General features: G+C 39.2%; 1 protein-coding gene across 1 annotated transcript in view; it reads right to left on the reverse strand.

Annotated features, from left to right (window-relative positions):
• The window catches only part of HMGCLL1 (3-hydroxymethyl-3-methylglutaryl-CoA lyase like 1), a 193,417-nt gene that overhangs the window by 142,481 nt on the left and 29,782 nt on the right, over positions 1–21,154 (reverse strand). The window contains 2 exon segments of the mRNA XM_034648104.1: positions 3,959–4,066; positions 4,293–4,373. Of these exon segments, the coding sequence (XP_034503995.1) occupies positions 3,959–4,066; positions 4,293–4,373 (189 nt within the window).

The following is a 21,154-nucleotide window of genomic DNA, read 5'->3' on the forward strand; positions in this document are numbered from 1 at the left end:
TCTTTTTGTCAGCATAAAGACAACAAAATCAGCAGAATTACATGATGAGATAACCTCCAACCAAAACAGCAAAAACTGCTCTGCTCAGGCAAGCTCAGTGAAATCTAAAACACAAACACAACTATGGAAAATCAAACTGCAAAAATGGGATATTCTCAATATTGCCCTTTCAAAAGCCCTTGATATGTTGTTACATAGTAAATGACTTGGTATAACTTTGGAAGAATCAATCTGATAATATCTTTGATTTAGGCACACTCCCCTCCCCCCCTTTTTTTTAAATAGATTTGCAGTTTATTTTTTTCTAATATTTTATTTAATTATTTGACAGAGAGAAAGTGAGCGAGCGCAAGCATAAGCAGGGGAGCAGGGGGAGAAGCAGGTTCCCCCCAAGCAGGGAGTCAAATGAGGGGCTTGATCCCAGGACCCTGGGATCATGACCTGAGCTGAAGGCAGACGTTTAACTGACTGAGCCGCCCAGGTGCGCCTTGCTTTGTGATTTATTTCAAACACTTTTTTTTTTTTTGGTTTGGAATGCATGTAACCACATGAAAATTAAAAGTGAAGTATGTCACATATCTTCAGTATTTGAAGGACAAGTACCTTCAATTATTCAGATTGGGCCTCCCTGATCCAATATTTAAACCAAACACACTTTAATTTTTAGAAAAAGGCTTTTTATCAAAAAGAAGGAATTTAACTTGCATAGAGTCCAGGGTCAGTCGCCCGTCCATGTGCTAGTCAGGCATTCACTCAGACAACACTACCGAGCCCTGGTCAGCAGCCAGGTGCTCTGGATTCTGGGCATTCACATGTAGGATCCATTCACAGGCCTTACTCCCCTAAATACTCCCATGGTTCTAGGCAGCACTGCTGGGATTTCCCAGGTTCAGAGATTAAGTCACTGACTCAAGCTCAGGCAGAATGTAGATGGAAACGCAGAAGTATTTCCACCTCACCTCAGCTGTCCCCAAGAGCTGCAAGGGGAACCCCATCATTTATTCAATAATACTTTGAGCCTAGGAAGTGCTCATTAAATATCAATAGGCTAAGTCCTAAATTCACCTCCAGCCTAAGCCCTAAGATGAATAAATCATCTTATTTTATGGTTTCATCACATATCTATCTACTTAATGTGAGACGAGAAAGCATTTCCCTATGACTGCATACAGAGGGACTGCCTTCCTTTTTGCTTTGACCATCTGATCTTTTAACCAGCTAAAGAAGAAATATGGCCCTCCAGGAAGGGTTCTAGCCTCACCTCTCTAAATGTCACCGGATATATCCTAGATTAGTTTCAAGAATCACCTATCAGAGAATTTCCAGTGTTGTGTAATAATAGAATGTGACAATGGGCATCATTTTACCAAAGAAGAATATTTTGTAGGCAGCTTTATAAAACCATTGGAAAATAACATCTTGAAGAGGACCTAGTAAAATATATCATCTGAAATACAGGTTTGATTGGTCAATTAATATGACCAAGACCTCCCCTTTTTCTTGACATTACCCGCAATGTATACTTGCCTTTCCAGTTTCTCTCCAACAATAATCAGATTTGTGAAATGAGCACTAACTGAATCCAACAGAGGAAATTTCATGAAGACTTAAGCATGATAAAAAGGGTTTCACATTCCCTTAAAATTAAGGACAGCTCAGAAAATAACAACGGCTAGCCATTTTGCAAAATGGCAACGTCAAGGAAATATATCTAGTCTCATGAAGCTATCTGTGCCTTCCTAAAGAAAAGATTTGTGGCCTTCATTTCACAGGACCAAATACATGAACAAAAGTAAGAGTCAACAGTTCATACCAAAAAATTGAAAGTACGCATTATTATTGTTTCAGGCTGATTGCTTCATTAGTCATTTCACAATACTTATTAAGCACCAACTTACTAGGCACTAAGGAAGGGGCTACAGTGATAAGACAGACAGAGTACCTCCATAACTCTTAGAGTCTAGGAAGCAGGTAATTTAAAAAATGTTTAATGAAAAATATAGGATTATAAGCAGTGACAATTGAGATGAAGGAAAGCTACATTTTTGTTTCGGGAAAAATAACAATGGTGACTGTGATATTTGAGAACTGCCTCTGTGAAAAGTGATATATTACTGTTAATTCTACTGTGGCTTCTGTTGCTTCCCAGGGCTTGGAATTAAAAGGCTTTACTGCTTTAAGGTTTTTTTACATCATCCTATTGTAACCGCGGAGCAATGTAGAAATTGAGGTATACAAAACCAAGTACAGATAAAGTGCTATAACTTAGAAGGCAGTCATTTCTCAGAGATTTTAGAAGCAATAGGCAAAATATAAAAGGAAAGGAGAAACAGTGCTTATGAACACCATTTAAGTGACTACCACAATAATTGGCTAGTAAGGGTGTGGATTACTAACATTACCAACAGGACTGAAAAGAGGAGACAAATACAGGCTACACTGAGGAAAAATAATTTTTGTGTAACTGACTAGACATGGAAGAGAGACCTTTGACTACTGAAGTCCAGGACTCCAAAGAGAACTGATGAGCTATTTACATTAAGCAGGATGGTCAGAAAGGAGTTCGATTTTGACCCAACTGAGTTTGAGGTACTGGTGGCACATCTAGCTGAAGTTTATCAGAGAAGGCAGGACCAGAAGTACAGATCTGTCATCCTTTTAAAGTGACTGCTGATGTTGGAAGGATAGGCAAGGAAGAGAGCACAGTCAGAGAAAATTACTGAAGGCAGAATGTTAGGGGAACCTTAAACTTGTAGTGAAATGATGATAGAAAAAGAGCAATTGGGAAAGTAAATGAATGAGGATTACTAAGAATAATAGAACCAAGGGAATGGGATAAGAAAGTAATCAGTTAAATGCTAGGGAGAGACGGAAGGATCCAAGGAATGAGAACATGTATTAGACAGTGAAGGAAGAGGAAATTAATGGCTACTAATCACTAATCATGTTTCAAAGGCCAGAGCCATGTTTCAGAAGTGATGATTTGTGCCACATGCCTGTTAACTCTGGGTAAGGCTCTATCCTCTTTTAAGAGAAAATTCTAGGGGTGCCTGGGTCGTGCAGTCAGTTAAGCGTCTGACTCTTGGTTTTGCCTCAGGTCGTGATCTCAGGGTCTTGAGATAAAGCCCTGCATCTGGCTCCACACTCAGCGTGGAGGCTGCTTGGGAATCTCTCTCCTTCTGCCTCTGCCCCTCCCAGTCATGCTCTTTCTTCTTCTTTAAAATAAATAAATAAATCTTAAAAAAAAAAAAAGAGAGAGAGACAAGATTCTAGACAACCCCCTTTGCCTTGTCTATGGCAGGCAGATTTCTCTAGCAAATGTAAGTGCTTTAAAAAAAAAAAAAAGCAAAGAGTAGGGTGGCTCAGGTGACTAAGCAACTGACTCACGATTTTGGCTCAGGGCATGATCTCAGGGTCATGTGATTAAGCCCTGTGTTGGTCCCCATGCTGAGCATGGTACCAGCTTAAGATTCTCCCTCAGCCCCTCTTCTGCTCCCTCTCCAACACAAAACAAAACAAAAAGGAAAGAGTACGTATCTACATTTATGATTAATATGAGATTATATGGGGGAGGTACCACCAGGCCCCTCATTAATACTGCGTTCTAACAGACGAAAAAGCTAAAGCACCTGAAGATATTCAGATGATTCATGAGGTCAGGAAAATACTAAATGGATGGCAGTCTCCTAAATTGCTATTTAAGTGCTTTATCTACTCATTCTATTGGAAGGTATAATCAGGTAGGCTTAGGATAGAGTTCCAAATAACTTTTTAGAACTTAATGGATAGAAGATGTTTCATGACAGGGGATTTTAATCATGTCTCAGTGCATGGGCTAATATTTTGTAAAAACATAGTAAATTAGTAATCATATCAATCACAATTTATATCACAGTATTTGCTAAATCTTAGAAAAGTTGAATTAAAGATTTAGTTAAGGAAGTACGGATTGACATACCTGTGGTACCCATCTGGAGGACACAAAGCTGGTCACTTCTATTACAGACAAGCCAGTTTGGGAAAGTTGGTTGATAAATTCAATTTTTATATCTGTAGGAACTATAACCTACGAAAGTATTAAAAATTATTTTATAAGTAATTTGTATAGGGTCTACTGAAGCATAAATAGAAAATTACCTCCTAACAAAAGCAAATTGTATTTAAGATGCATAAATTCAATAGCAATGGAGAACAAACATAATCATGTAATCTATGAAATCCAGTAAGTTTTTAGATCTTAATATTTTGATTTAACATTTGAAATCAACTGTGTAAAACTAATATCAAACTACCTTTTCATTCTGCAATCCATCCCTAGGTCCAACTTCCACTATTTTAACATACTCAGGGAGTCCAGATAACTGGGTTGTTTCCTGAAAAGGAAAATACAAGGCAAGAAAAGTAGGTTAACTGTTAGAAAATCAAACTTGCTTATTTGAAAAGGCAAACCATTACACTTTGTCAAATAAAGTTCTCACCCCAGAAAGCTAAAATGGTAAGAAATCGATATAATGTTCCAATACAAATATCAAGTTTATATTTTGTTGGCAACATGAAGTCATTTTTTTCTTCTAGCTCAGTGATATTCAGTCTAATTATAATTAAAATTGAAAAGATTAATTTTTAAAGTGTAACTGTGGGAAAGGTAACACACTCAGGATCTGAAGAGCAAACCTGTTGAGTAACTGCATAAGAGATGATAAATTTACCATTTTTAGAATTTAAAAATTCTATCTTTTAGGGCACCTGGGTGTCTCAGTTCAGTGTCCGACTCTTGGTTTCAGCTCAGGTCATGATCAGTGTCCTGTGATCAAGCCCCGTGTCCGGCTCCATGCTCGGCACAGAATCTGCTTTGGAATCTCTCTCCCTCTGCCCCTCCCCCTTGTGCTCACTTGCTGTCTTTCTTGCTCTTGCGCTCTAAAATCAGTAAATAAATCTTAAAAAATAAAAATATAATTGCACCTTTGTATTAACAGACTTTTACTGAGCTCATCAAGGTGCCACACTCCATACCCTGAACTTGAGGAATGTGGCTTTGGTTTTCTGACCTGTGCCCAGGATGCTAAGGCAGGAGAAAACGGTATGCTGTTTATTTTCTGTGTCACACAGCACAACCAGCACCTAAACACAGCTTCCTAAAGGACAGAGCCCCTCCAGTGGGACCTAAACCCTCAGTATTCCACTGGGAACACCTAGCTGTAAGCCCAGTGTAATACTCTGTTCTACGTTTTGCCCAAATCTGGAATGGCAGAGGGTCTGGACTCTGGAACCTCTAGCCTTAAACCAAATACTATGGACGTATACTTAGACATTAATTTAAAGCACAAAAAAATAGGAACAGCCTTTCTAAATATCTTATTGCAGTTAAAATTAGAATGATCTCCTGGTATCTCTGGGCCATGTTAAGTGTGGGTAACTCTCACCAATTTCTTCAAGGAATCCCTGATACCATCAATCAAAATCAGCAGGACCTGTACTTCAGAGTGGTTTTCATCTTGCCTTTCAACAGAAATCATGAATATGGGCTAATCATTGTATATTGTCTCACTCTCTCCTTGTAGCAATCATCAACATACACTGGTGAAGTGGCTTCTTTGGACGCAGGACCCAGTCTGTTTCTATGACACAGAAAAATGCTCCCTGCCGCTTTCAGGGTCCACAGCCAATACGTTGTGTTGTTGGCATTCTGTGTTAACTCACTCAAGAAAAGAACCCAGATGATCCCTGCTACAAATGCTCTACATTTCCATGAAACTGGGCAGTGCAACACGCAAAAATTAACCATAAAGGAAAAGAACTCTGATTTCTACACCTTCTGAGCAGGCTGGAATTTATGTCGCTGGAAAGGTGTACGGTTGAGAGGGGAAGCATGGGGTTATGGAGTTCCTCAGCTTTAAGCTCAGTTTGGGTTGGCAATCAAGACACTGTGTCTCATTTACAGTGGCCATAATTTCAACCAGACACTGAAGGACAGATGGCAGATGAAGGTGGAGCAAATGAGAGAAGTTCACTCTTCTTCCCTGTCCCCTCTAGCCCTAGGACTACAGAAACGAAAAACAAAACTGGCCAGTCTTAAGCTGTGTTTTTTCATTATCGTGGACTGTTTCCTGAAACTGGGCTTGCATCAGCAACTAGCCTGGAGTGCACACGGCTGGAGAGCACGTGTTTATTAATCAGCAGTGTTTTAGCCACCACAAGAACATAGCGTTTTTTAAGGTTTAACAATATGCTGCATGCAATTAAAGAACTTAAACCCTCTTTTGCAACATTGTTGTAGCTAGCAGAAGTAACAGTCTAAAAAAAAAAAAAAAAAAAAAGAAGTCTGAACCCCTCCCCAATACAGCCATTTCAGTCAGTGTGTTAGGCAGAAGGTAGATACGAGCTCTGGAGGGAACTCAACAAGGCAGAGTCCCAAGTCCTTGAAGGGGAATGATAGAGACATGAACTGGAGGCTACATATTAAAAGCCCAGGAGCACCACATCCTGACCTTGTGGTTTCAGAGACCTTGAGGCTGACAGACCAAAGAGGTGTGGAACGTGCCCTCTTCTCTTCCACCTCCGCCCCAGGGTAACTTTTATACTCATTATATTGCATTTGCATTGGGGGTACAGCCCTGCAGGATGGAGAAAGGCTGCCACGATGGTTCATAGTACGAACCTTGTAGGATCCAAAATTCCCCCTCCCAACCTGTAGGAGGAGTTCCCCAAATAACTGGAAGTAGCCTCCATTAGAGAGCACCCCAATGCACTTCACAGCTCCTCCCAGACCAGACAGACCCGATAATATCCAATCCATTAACAACTTAGGGGCTGCGTCCACCTCGTGGAACATGCCCACTCTCCCACCTTGAAAGTGTGCCTCCGCTTTAATCAACTGCTTTGTGCTTTCCTTCTGGTGGTCTTTAACCCAGCACGGATCCCCTCGTAAATCTTCCCATGGGGAATGCAAGGACCAAGACCTTCATCACACAATGCAGACTCTCACCCATAACAAAAGCAGTATATGTGCTCAGTTGATATTATTTAAGATTTCTTTGTGAATCTAATGCAATTCCTTTGTCTTTCTAGACATGAGTATGTATTCCCTCTACCAGTGTATCTGAGAAATCAGAAGAAAGTTAAAATGTGTTCAGTAAGCTCAAAGAGTTAGCAAGTTCCCCTTATTAATAGCAAATAAAACCAATCAGTTAACACGTACTTGAATATGTCTGATGTTGAGAGCCCTCTCTTGATGATCTCCAGTCCTTTTCTAGGCATCACTATGTCTGTATTGATTTCTCTAAGGAGCTGTAGCTATACACCAACAGTGCCTACTGAAAAAATTCACCTAAATGCTATACAAGTACATAGAAGTCAGTGACTGAAAACCGATCTCATTACTTTCCACACCTCATGTCTCTCCCTCAGATATTTCTCCAACACATGGCTATGCTTTACCTTCTCTCATACCATGCATATGTAAGCAGTCCATTTCTTACTGGTTTGAATTTGGCATACACCCAGCACTGAGCACAACGCCTAACACTTGGACTGTGCTCAATAATTACCTGTCGATTTTATCAGCGAATCTCCTGTCACTGGCTTCATTAAAACTGTCATTTTTTCCCCTCCTTCTCTTGCTATAGCTTCCCTAAGCAGTCCTGCTATCTTGTTTTTCCAGCATTAACATCTTTCAGCATCCAGCAGTCACCTTCAGAGACGTCGAAGGTGAAATGATTCATGACAAATCTCTCGTCTTCTACCACACCCCCCTTCACGCATCCTCTGATTTTAGCCATGCCAAAATCATGTCTTCCATGCTTTCATGTCTGTACACATGAAGTTTCTATTGGTTGGAAATACCTTCTATCCGTGGGAAAGGCTTTCCACCAAATCCATTTCTCTTCCTCATGGACAAAGGGCTGGCCTGCGTTTCTCCCCTGTTAAAGAGTTATTTCTGAACAGATTCCGAACAACGGAATGTAAAGGTAAATGATATGTACTACTTTCAGGCTTGGCCCATGAAAATATCCCATGCATATCCCCCCATGTGCTTTCCCCCTTCAGTCAGCTTGATGCAGATGAGTATGGCAAACTTGAAGCTGACAAAAACAAAAACAAACAAACAATGAAGGAGCCTACATCTCTGAATCACTGCTTGAATAAGAATTCCGTGTCAGTAAGAAGCAATTTTATGCTTTATAGAGACAAAAATAAATGTCAACTCTTAGACCATTTAGATTAGAAGTGTATCTTTATAATTACTAATTGTGAAGAATGGGGAAGGGTCTGAAATTTTAGCCTACCTGTAAGCGAACTATTGAACCTGCCAAGGATGCTGGTGGAGGGCACGAGACTCCTCGGTGAGAGAAACAAAGCTTATTACAGCAAGAGCAGTAGCTAGAGGATCAGGATTTGTGCTGGGTCCCCAAGCCCCACCTCCCACAGGGAGAAGCAAAGAAGACAAGGTGATACTTGCACAAGCAATGGGTTGCATTACAGGAAAGGAATCCCAAGGACAGTGAACCCAAACCTTTGGTAATGGGTGGTAATAGTATCTTTTCATGGCTATAGAGGTAAACATCACATTTATTACACTTGACTAGGAGCATACCTACCTTTTGCTTTAGAGGAAGACAGTATTTCTATCTTCTAAGATTTTAAGCACACCTAGCCTTTGCTCTAGAAGGTATCCTTCTGGTATTCCTTCTATACTCCTAGTAACTATTGATGGAAAGAGGGAAGAGAACTTTCAGCCCACATAGTGTTCATCTTAATGCTAGTTGTTACAATGGATGGACCTGAGGCTGACCACCAGATGGCCAAGGAAGTTTTACTATCCCTCGGAAAGTTAACATAACCACAGTACCACTCGGCCCTCGAACCTGCTTCTAGACAGTCACCATCTTCCTAATTTCTCACCATTAACATGCAACAGAAAACCATATTTTACTCAATTGACTATAAAATCTGGTTAATATATTTGTTACCAATTTCCATTGACTTCCCTCAAATTCCTTCAATCCATTGGAAAAGTCCTCATTCAGGAAGTCATGTCTGCCTCTCTATCTCATCCTCATTAACAAACTATCACAACCTGCGAAGGACTAAGATTTTACCCTACATGCTAGCTCATAAGCAACCCTGCCACAGTTTATGGGTGCTGGCAGAAGATCTGCAACTCTAAAGCTTTATTATTCACAATAGCAGCAATCAGAGCATCAACGTTTCCTTGCACTGGTTCCCCGAGCATGACAGGAGCTGTGCTTGGGGGAACCTCAGTATTTCATAATGGGCAGTTAGCATGTCTGCCCTTTGCTCTATTTCCCAAGGTTGTTTACTAGATAGACACCTTGAAAAAATATTTCCAAAGAAAGTTAATCAGTGCCTTGCCAGTAAGTCATACAGAAATGCAAGCGATCCATAAAGAATTGCTGCTCAACATTCTTATTACCTCAACTAATACTCAGTTATTATTCTCAACAAAAACTTATTCATTATCTAAGGTTCAGTTTGTCCCCAAGACTCTTCTTACCTCCCCAAATAGAATTCAGTAATTTTATTTCTATGCTCCTATAGAGACTGTCTTAAAATATGTCTGTAATTACCACTTTGCCTATTTCCCATTTTTTATTATAAACCTTCAGAGTCACCAGGGCTGCCTGTCAGGGTGGCTCCGTCAGTTAAGCATCCGACTCTTGATCTCAAAGTCATGAGTTCAAGTCCCACATTGGGCTCTACACTGGGTGTAGAACCTACTTGAAACAAAAACAAAAACAAAACAAAAAGCTTTTCAGAGTCATCAGAATGGACACATATAAACACCTGAATGCTGTTTGTTAAATGAATGGAGAATAAATGAGCTTACATCTAAAATTTATAAAAGTAAGGTTAACCCTTCATTTATCCAACACATATCGGCAAATTATATTGCATATATGGAAATGAACCAACCGAAAACCCCTGCCCGTAACAAGCTTATACTTTAGTGGCACAGGGGTCTGCACATGTGGGGGCAGTGGGGGCACAGCAATTTTTTTTTTTACACTGAATATGAGAGTTAATGAATGACTTATATGTTCCAAGGAACTGAGTTTAAAAAAAAGTCTCCAGAAGTTAGCAACACAGTCTTTAAACAAGTCTGTAGTCTGAATTTATTTTTATAGCATTAAAAGCTCTAGGTTACTGAGCTCAGTGTATCCTGTTGAACGTGGAGTAGTGGAGGACAGTAGTGAAAAACAAAAGCTGTATTATCCAGAACAAGGCTTTCAAAAAGCCGTGTTATATGGCTGACTGTATGCCCACATTTGGCATCAAATTTCTAATGGTTCACTTTCAGAGAACAACAAAAGCAATACTATCTTGCATTTACATGTTGCTGTATTATTCCAAAGCACTTTTTTATCTACATTTCATCTGTGAAGCTACCCTGTGAGGTAGGCAGAGCTGAAAGAGAGATTAAGTGACTTTCTAAGGTTACCCAACTAAGTTCCCCGGCTCCTTTTCTAGTTTTCTTTAGGGTAAGATTAAATATACCACAAACTATTGAGCTTAAGGTTGAGAAATAATGAACCATTCTTTCACGCAGGACATAAATGGGCTGCTTTACTCACATTTTGAATCTTACATAAAATTAAATTGGAAGGCGTATCTTGATGGAGATTTCTCTGAAATCTTAATGGGGGGTGTGTGTGTGTGTTTATTTTTTATATTTATACATAAAATCTATATGGGTGGCTTCTATATATACAATCAACCCTCCTGATGGTGACAGAGGATTCCTTACTATTCACTTTACAAATACTGCTTTTTTCTCCCCTCTAAGAAAACACCACCATCCACAGTAGAAATTTCCTGACAGATTTTTATATGTTCCACTCACTTCACTTCCTGAGTAATTTTATGTGTAAATAAAGTCTTTATAATATTGACATATCCTGTTTCATAGCCAGTATTCTTCCCATGGAGAACTGCAGCACCGGCCAAATCAAATGCTCCCACTACACAGATGAGAAGTCTGAATCAGGAAGTTGTAGGAGTTTCTTTTGAAATTAAATTGAACTCTTTAAGGGAGCATTAGATGTCCACTTTTTCAAAAGAATCCAGTTTTTTCATCTCATCTGAAATATGGACATGGTGCATTTTGTGGTAACATTAAACCCCCCACATCCTCCTATTTGTTGTTTCTTATATATTTCCCTTTTAACCTAACATAGTCAGAAACACATTAAGCATTATCATTGATTGAATAGATAGCCAAAGAAACCTTCGTCCTTTGGAGCAATCTAAAGACATTTTTCTGTCCAGTGCCTTTCCGGGATGAAGGGCTGAATCAACAAAGCTGATATTTGAAACCCTTCTTTCAGAATATCCATGTCCCAAAGTTGACTCAAAAGCAATCTTTGGCAGTTTAAGAAGAATTTACTTGTAATAAGGTAAAAATAAGTTCATAATGTACTATTAAGTCACATCAAACTTTATGAACAATATATCCTAATTTACAAAATCAAAAGGTAAAGGAAAATATCCACTTACCATTTAATAATTTTGACAGCCAAAAGGAAAAATGGAACATGTGCAGTACTTTGTTCCCAACTGCAGTCAGTCAATGTTTAACAGAGATTAAAAACAAGCTCTGAAAATGTGAACACTCTTCTGTATGTATGCATACTAATATTTGTTCTGGGCACTAAATGGAAAATTAATGCTGGGTGTCAATGTAGATATAGAACGTAATTAAATAGGAATTCCTTCTGGGAATATATAAATTTTATGAAAACTTAAATAAGAGTAGTTACAAAAAAGCAGAGCATTAGATAACATTATCTGCCATATGCAACCGACTGAAATATAGTAAGATAAGATCTAAACTTATTAAAATTTTTAAAATGAGGTGGGGTGACTGGGTGGCTCAATGAGTTAAGCATCTGCTTTCTGCTCAACCAGGAGCCTGCTTTTCCCTCTCCCTCTGCCCTCACATCCCACCACTTGTGCTTTCTCTCTCAAATAAATAAAATATTAATTTTTTAAAAAAATGAGATTCTTAACATCTGCATCACTTAAATTCATTTCCCAGTTAAGTAAATTCCATTTTTAAAGTTGCTTGACCCTATGACCCAGCAACTGCACTACTTGGTATTTACCGAAAGGATACAAATGTAGTGACCCAAAGGGGCACCTGTACCACCAATGTTCACAATAGCCAAACTATGGAAAGAGCCCAAATGTCTATCCATCTGTGGCTACAGAAAATGTGGCATATCTATACAAAGGAATATCAGCCAAAAAAGATGGTATCTTAACATTTACAATGACTCAGAGGGAACTAGAGGGTATTATGCCAGAGAAATAGGTCAGTCAGAGCAAGACAATTATTATGTGATTTCACTCATATGTGGAATTTAAACAAACAAAACAGATGAACATAGGGGAAGGGAAGGAAAAATGAAATAAGACGAAATCAGAGAGGGAGACAAACCATAACAGACTCTTAACTATAGGAAACAAACTGAGGGTTGTTGAAGGGGAGGTGGGTGGGGGGATGCGGCAAATGGGTGATGGGCATTAAGGAGGGCAGGTGATATAATGAGCACTGGATGTTACATGCAACTGATGAAGAACTAAACTCCACCCCTCAAACTAATACTATATGTTAATTGAACTTAAAATAAAAATTTAAAAAAATAGTGTCTTGAGTGCGGCACCTGGGTGGCTCTGTCAGTTAAGTGGCCTACTCTTGGTTTTGGCTCAGGTCATAATCTCAGGGTCCTGGGACTGAGCCCTGAGTCAGGCCCTGCAATCAGCAGAGAGTATGCTTATGGATTCGCTCTCCTTCTCCCTCTGCCCCTCCCCGTGCTCATAACCTCTCTCTCTCTCTCTCTCAAATCTTTAAAAATAAATAGTCTTGAGCAATAAATGTATACATATATATTTAATAGTCATTCACTGTTTTAATATAAAAGCATAATTGTATTATAAATTAAATATTGTATGAGGACTGAAAATACAAAATATTAACACAGTGAACCGTTTATGAAACATGGATGGTAATCCATAGAAAAAAATGAAATGAAACATAAGCAGAAAAAAATTGAAGAAATCAAGAAGATCGTTTTTTAATGCAAGAATTCTAAATTTATGTTTTTGCTGGACAGATTATAGAAGAATTCAAAAAAGAAAAATGTCTATGAATGGATATAGCATGAGATCTTGCTTCTTTAAATGGTGGCTGTTATTGACATTACCTAATTTCAACAAATAAAATTATTTATTCTTGCACTGATGGCAATTTAGCAATAAAATAAGCTTTATGAAAACTTAGCCAACATCATCTATAGTTTTTTCATTACTATCATTAATATGGTATTAAAGTTTAAGATAGTAATAAAAGTGTTAATTAGAAAGCCAAGAAAAAAAGTTTGACTTGAAATATTTTAAGTATGGAAATATTACCTTTGCTAATATACACTTTTTTTTAACCACTAAGATTGCTTTTGGCTCCTGGAAATACAAAAGTAGCCAGACTGATTGAAAATGTATACACACACATGCGTGTGGTTATGTATACACACACACACACACACACACACACACACACACTTAGAAAAACTCCAACTCCCAGAAAAAAAGGTGATATATCATGTGACACCTAGCTGCGTCATGGAAATCTTTTTTAGGATGATAAATTTCTGAAAACAGTAACTTATAATACAACAGGCAACTATGTTAAGCTAGCTGTACAAACAGCATGTCCTTATAGCCACAATGTTTAAGAAAACTATTCAAATACATAATTTTGTCAGAGTTTTCAAGTTCATACAGCCAAGCTGGCATGGCAGTGCTTTGGCTGGGGAAACGTGGCTAATTATTTGGGTAAGAAGCCACAATTCATTGTCCAAAATAGTTATTTAAATTTGGGATGGGGCGCCTGGGTGGCACAGCGGTTAAGTGTCTGCCTTCGGCTCAGGGCGTGATCCCGGCGTTCTGGGATCGAGCCCCACATCAGGCTCCTCCGCTATGAGCCTGCTTCTTCCTCTCCCACTCCCCCTGCTTGTGTTCCCTCTCTCGCTGTCTCTATCTCTGTCGAATAAATAAATAAAATCTTTAAAAAAATAAATAAATAAATTTGGATTGCCATTATCATTGACAAAAAGCAATTACATTGCCTTACATGACTTTGTTTTGCCATGTTGGTTGCATAACAATGGCAAACTATGAAATTACATCAGAGATGTGCTATGAGTCCTCAGCTTTATAATACTCTTTATTAAGCACAGTTAGACTAGGAATCCATTCAAACTTTAAATAAAATTCTTCAGATTTTAATGAAGCCTCTTTATCAAAACACTCTATTTGGTAATAAATATTTTCTGATTGGCAAAAATCAAAATGCCTGAGAATGTGCATGGTTCTTGACATATACCGAAAGTTCTTCGAAAATAATACACTAGCTAATAATTTATGATGTCTCTTATCTCATGATATGGCAACAGTTTTTAGTAGTTGTAAGTGATGAACTGTTGAGTGCTAAAGGTGGCAGAACAAGAGACTGATAGAGATAATACCACGTGCTAGTGAAATTAGGCAGAATCTATGTCTTTGAAAATTTTGCCTTTTGTCATTAATGCATGTTTTGGTGTGTTGCTGAGCTATCCCTTTCAGGACTGAGACATTTCCCAGAAGCTGGAGTTTTGGCAGCTAATGACATTTCACTTGGCCTCTTTTCAGGGACTGCCGTCAACTAAAGAAAGCCACCTTACCCACACCTGGATCTCTTCTCTGGGATCATCCATGAGTGGTTAGGCAAGAACTGCCCAGTCCCTTTGCTGTAAGGCAGTGTACATAACTCCTAAGGACTGTACCAGCCCCAGAGACATCGGTGGGATGGAGACCTTTGGTGTGAGACTGCCACTTCTCCTTCTGTCTAGTCCTACTCGCTCCACTTCCTCACAGGTACTATGTCAAAGGCACCAACTTTCTGCACACAAACCCTCCTCGCAGAACCTATTTTCCCTATCTTGGTCATTTTTCAGTGTCTGAATATATAAACTGGAATAGACATATTTGGTAGTTTTAATAGCTTCCACACTTTTGTCACTCGACCTGTAATGTAAGAAGTATCATAGCAGGGATGGACAACTGGAAGTTTCTGAGCTGTCGACTCCACCCATCTCCTACTTAGCCAAAGTAACAAAATAGGAAAACTCAAAAAAATAGAGAAGAAAAAAAAAAAAGAATGTAAAAAGAAGAGAAGCACACTAGGTGAACTGGGAGAAACGGCAGAGGTTATTGCCGTCCCTATATATCTAAAGAACATAGGAAGAATATAGACGTAGAGCCTCACCGTAACCCCTTAAATCCCCAGTACCACCTCTACTAAAACCAGAAAGATACTAAGGTTTTGAAGGATGACAATGGACTACCACAAACTCAACCCCACATGTATCTTCCATGCCTGTTGTAATGTATTTGCAAAAACAAATTAACACTGCCTCGGGTACACGTAGGTAGCCAGTGCTTGGGCAAATGTGCTCTTCTGTATACCTGATGGAAAGAAGAGCATGAACAATTCCCACTGGTTTGGGACAAAAGAGTAAACATTTGTAGAATTCTCCCAGGGCTATACTAACTCTCCTACCATCTGTCATAACACATTTCAAGGGACCTGAAATACCAGGACATTATGCAGAACATCACAATGATTCACTGTATCAACGAATAAAGTTCTAACAGTATGAAAGGAAACTCAAAGTGTATTAAAAAATTATAGAAGTAATTCACTGGACTTTAGTTTTTTTTTTTTTTTCTAATTCCGGCATCTAAACAAAATAAAAATGCTGAATATTCAGTATAGAATTCAAAGTGTCAAATAGTCTGATCAACAAAATAGAAACCCTGGCTCGATACAGCATGTATTGGGCCAAAACACCAACCACACTACCACTTCTCTATTTCAGACGGAGGGCAGAAAACAGTAATAAAACATGGCAGTATGTCACACTGAGTCCAGGTATGGGCTTCTAGGCCTTCTCAATATAGCTATCTACTTCAGTATCTGTTATCTATGTAGATACTCGTTCCAGTCACCTATTACCAATGATTGAACCAGACAAGGCCAAAATCTATTTATGATGTTCAATATAGTGGAAGTATTCTTACCACTATTAACCTTAACTAAAATAAAACTTTCAGTTATTTAGCAGCAAAAGAAAAAAGGGGGGGCGGTTATTTAGGAATGGCGGAGAAAAGCAATTTGGGACAAGCAAGCTATGACAAAACGAGAGGCAAGTCTGGAGAACAAAAGGTGAGGAACGCTTTTATAAAGGAACGCAGTGAGTTGGGAGGGCTGTTATAAACAAAACGTCCATTGGTGTAAACTAGGATTTCAAAGTACAGTGGTTTTTCCCTGGCTGAGCTGTAACAATCTCTCATTGGCTGAACTGTTTCAGAAAGGGCAGAGAAGAGGAAAACCTTTCTTCCTCCTGCTGGGCTGGTAAACTAGTATCAACCTGCAAGGAAAGTCTCATCCTAGTGGATCTGCAATTGACAAGGAGCGGCAGAACATGAGTGCTGCCCCTTCTGGCCTCCCAACTCCGTACTAGTGAAGTTTCCTTTCATTAATTTTCACATTATTATGTCTCTTATTTACTCCTCTATAAGATGGAGATAAGGCGTTAATATCTAAAATATATAGAGAACATACACACCTCAACACCAAAAATAGTAATAATCCAATTAAAAATAGGCAGAGGACCTGAATAGACATTAAAAAAAAAAAAAAAGTAAATGGGGATGCTTGGGTGGCTCAGTCAGTTAAGGGTCTGCCTGCTGCTCAGGTCTTGATCTCAGGGTCCCTGCTCAGTGGGGAATCTGCTTCTCCCTCGCCTTCTGCCCCTCCCCCACCCAGCTAGTGAGCATGCGCTCTCTCCCGCATGCGCTCTAATAAATAAATCTTTAAAAAGAAAAAAGAACATATAAATGGCCAACAGATACATGAAACGATGCTCAATATCACTATCATCAGAAAAATACAAATGAAAAGCACAGTGAAATATCACCTGTCAGAATGACTGGCATCAAAGAGTCAAGAAATAATAAGTGATGGCAAATTTGTGGAGAAAAAGGAACCCTCATGCACTGCTGGCAGGAATGTTAACTGGTATAGCCACTGTGGAGGACAGTATGAAGGTTCCTCAAAAAGTAAGAAATACCAAATGATCCAGTAATTCCACTACTGGGTATTTACCCAAAGCAAATGAAAACACTGGGGCGCCTGGGTGGCACAGCAGTTAACCGTCTGCCTTCGGCTCAGGGCGTGATCCCGGCGTTATGGGTTCAAGCCCCACATCAGGCTCCTCTGCTATGAGCCTGTCTTCCTCTCCCACTCCCCCTGCTTGTGTTCCCTCTCTCGCTAGCTGTCTCTATCTCTGTCAAATCAATCAATCAATCAATCAATCTTTAAAAAAAAAATGAAAACACTAACCCAAAAAGACACAAGCATCCCTATGTTTACTGCAGCATTATTTACAGTAGCCAAGATATGGAAGCAACGTTAAGTGTCCCTCCATGGACAAATGAAGATGTGGTATACACATCCACACACAGAAATATTACTCAACCATAAAAAGGATGAGATCTTACCATCTGCAACAACATGGATGGACCTAGAGGGTATTATGCTAAGTGAAGTAAGTCAGACAGAGAAAGACAAATATCATATGATTTTACCTCTATGTAGAATCTAAAAACCAAACAAAAAGCAGGGATAGACTTCTAAATACAGAAAACAAACTCATGATTGCCAGAGAAGATGGGAGGATGGGCAACATGGGTGAAGGTGAGTGGGAAGTTACAGGCTTTCAGTTATGGAATAAGTGATGGGGGGAAAGTACAGCACAGGGAATATAATCAATGGTATTGTAATAGCGTTGTATGGTGACAGATGCTGCACCTGCAGTGAGCACAGCATAACATACAGACTTGTGGAATCATTAGGTTGTACACCTGCATCTAACGTAACGTGTGTCAACAATAGTTCATTAAAATAAAATAAAACAAAACACTGGCAAAGCATGAGAAAACACATGAAATAAAATGGAGATCATAATAGCTCTGAAGAGTTGTGGCAAAGCCAACATAGTCCTGTATGTACAATGGCCATCTGACAAATCACAGGCACAGGCAGTCTTTTTTTGTTCATTCGCTCATTCACTTCATTCTAACTGGGTAGGCGCAACTCTATGCTAGAAAATGGTTAAAGAAAGCCCATTTGGATATGGAGATCAATTTTCATGGAGTTACCCTAGTTAAAACTTTCCTAAAATAAATCATTATTCTAGTAGCTTTGTTTCTAATACAACTACTGAAGCAAATCTTAGAAGTCTTTTAAAAACCATGGTGCAAGGGCCATCCTGTACAGTAGTAAAAAACTCTGGAGACAAAAGACCTGGCTCTACCAGGTACTAGTTGCACAAACCCGGCTCTACCACACACTTCGATGCACAAATCTGAGGAAATAATTTGATTACTATTCTTCATAATCCTCTTTTTAAACTGGGAATGTGACTCTCCTCTGAGCCAAGTGGTCCTTGGCTTATAAGTGTATTGTGAAGACTGAATATGAATATAAAGCATTTAGCTTGGTGAAGACTTAACACTTGATCGATGTTTATCATGTGCCTTTTTTAAGGTTAACATGAAGACATGAATATTTTAAAACAAGAATAGCTTAAAATTATTCCATTATCACTTTAAAATATACTGGCTTAAAATTTACAATGAAAGGAATCGTTGTTGATAGCAGAGCAGATTACCTTATATAGTTCTACCCATAATCAAAATAATACATGGAAATTATTCAAGGTCTTTCAGCAAAGAGCTCAAAACACTTTGGAGACATTATCCTATTCTGGAGCCTGCCAACAATTTTATCCATCTCCAGTGCTGACACCATCAACTCCACCCATCCTGTTCCACTTGGCAATGTCAACTCAGTTTGAACTTTTGAGAGGCGACAGAGGGGCACTCACTTCACTAAGAGGGTAAATGAGAGCTCATATTCAAAACCTGGCTGAATAATGCCATAAGTGAACACAGGAGTCACAGTTATTTACTTGTTGGCAATGTTCTCCTGGAAAAAAAAATAAGAATTTAAAAAGCAAATTAAATACATTAATAATTCTGATTGGCTTCACATGCTCAAGGCAAGAGTACCGAACAAGGCCTCTATCCTCTCCACAAGCTAGATTTTAATTTCTTCTTTCATCCCAGGGAGCTTCCTTTCTATCTCAAAGAACAGTTTTTGGGTATGGAAGATCCAATTAAAAAAAGGAGGAGAGAAGAGAAACAAGAACAATGTAGATCGGTTTGTGGAGCACAGAGTCAGAGGAGGACACCACAGATCAGGTTTCAGTCGACCCACACCCTTGAGCATGAGAGACCCCACAGTGCCTGAAAGCAACCCAATTACTCATTTTGTCGTCATTCTTGGAATACACTCATTATTCTAATTGCCACTATAGGAAATGAAATACAAAAGCTTCCTGACCTCAAAATCCATCAGAGTTTTCAGCAATCTCATCATTTGGGGCATTCAAAATATATGGGGAATAAAATAGACTGAAACCCTCAAAGTGGTGGCTTAATTTTGAAAAAGTGATGCCAACGCACATGGCCCCTTGAGGCATTTGTCCAGGGCAGGGCCCTAAGGGTGGTTATGTCTGAAACGGAGACTTCTTTGTCTCTCTACAGTCTGTCCTCCTGAAGGCTTCCACATCTCAGTAAATGGCATATTTTCTTTTAAACTGCTTCTACAAACTGAACATACGTGTCCCCCACAAATTCATATGTTGAAACCCAACCCCCAATGTTGTAATATTTGGAGGTAGGGCCTTTGGGAGATGATTAGGTCATAAGGCAGAGACCTCCTGAATGGGATTAGTGCTCTTATGAAAGAGACTCTGGAGAGCTCCCACTATACTTCCACCATGTGAGGACACAGAGAAAAGACAGAAAGACAGGTGTAAACTAGGAAGTAAATTCTCACAACACTGAATCAGCCAACACCCTGATTTGACCTCCCCTTACCAAAAACTGAGAAATAAATTGTCTATAAGCCATCCAGCCTATAGTAGTCTATTAGAGTAACCCCAATAGACTAAGGTAACAGCTAAAGCCTACACATGGACTCATCCTTGACTCCTCTCTTCTTCATGTGCCCTCTATCAGGTCAATCAGCAAACCAGGCTCCATCTTTGAAGTAATCATCTCTCACCTGGCTTACTGGAAGAGCACTGTAAGCGGCCTCTCTGCATCTACTCTTGCCACCCCCTCTCCAAGGCAGCAACCTTGCTTACTAACACTTTAAAAACATAAAACCAATCACATCATTCCTCTGGTTCAACCACCTCCACGACTTTCCATTTCCTTTAGAGAAAAATCCAAAGTTTTTACCATGGCTTCTGAGGCCTCCCAGATGTTGTACCTTATTACTTTCCTGAGCTCCTCTCCCACTCCTCCTTTACTCCTGCTCCAACCACACTGAATTCCTGTGCACCGGCACTTCCCCTGCTGGACTGCTCTTCCCTCATGTACCTCTGTGGCCCCCTTCGTCCCTTTCTTCATGTCTCTGGTCTTTGTAAAACCAATATTAAAAAAAAAAAAATCCTCTTCACCGTCTTATCACCCTTAATCTTTATTATTCTTCTAGTACTCATCACCACCTAGCATGTTATGAGTATGTCTATTTAATTATCTATTGTCTGTCTCTTCCCATTAGACTAGGAACCCCAGGAGCGTATGGACTTAAGTTCACTGCTGTATCCTGGCTCTCTGAACGGAGTCTGGCATATGAAACATGCTCAGTAAACATTTATGGAATAAATAAATGGATATGATTTATTCAATCAGAATTCATAGAAGTATATAATAAAGGATGTCCACACTCATTACAACTTAGAAAACTAACAAAAATTCACTATAGCGTTCCCTTATACTCTGAGGAAGACAACTGGAATCATTATTTGCACGTGAACTGTCCAAGGGAAGCTTTCAAAAACCCAATAGGAGTTGCATGTGGTAAAGAAGCTTCAGCAGAAGGAAGTTAGGTCAAACATGCAGAGCACTGCTTTTCTATAAAAAAAAATATATATATATATATATATATATACACATATAT

Source organism: Ailuropoda melanoleuca, chromosome 19 (genome assembly GCF_002007445.2).
Source record: "Ailuropoda melanoleuca isolate Jingjing chromosome 19, ASM200744v2, whole genome shotgun sequence".
NCBI classification, from domain to species: Eukaryota; Metazoa; Chordata; class Mammalia; order Carnivora; family Ursidae; genus Ailuropoda; species Ailuropoda melanoleuca.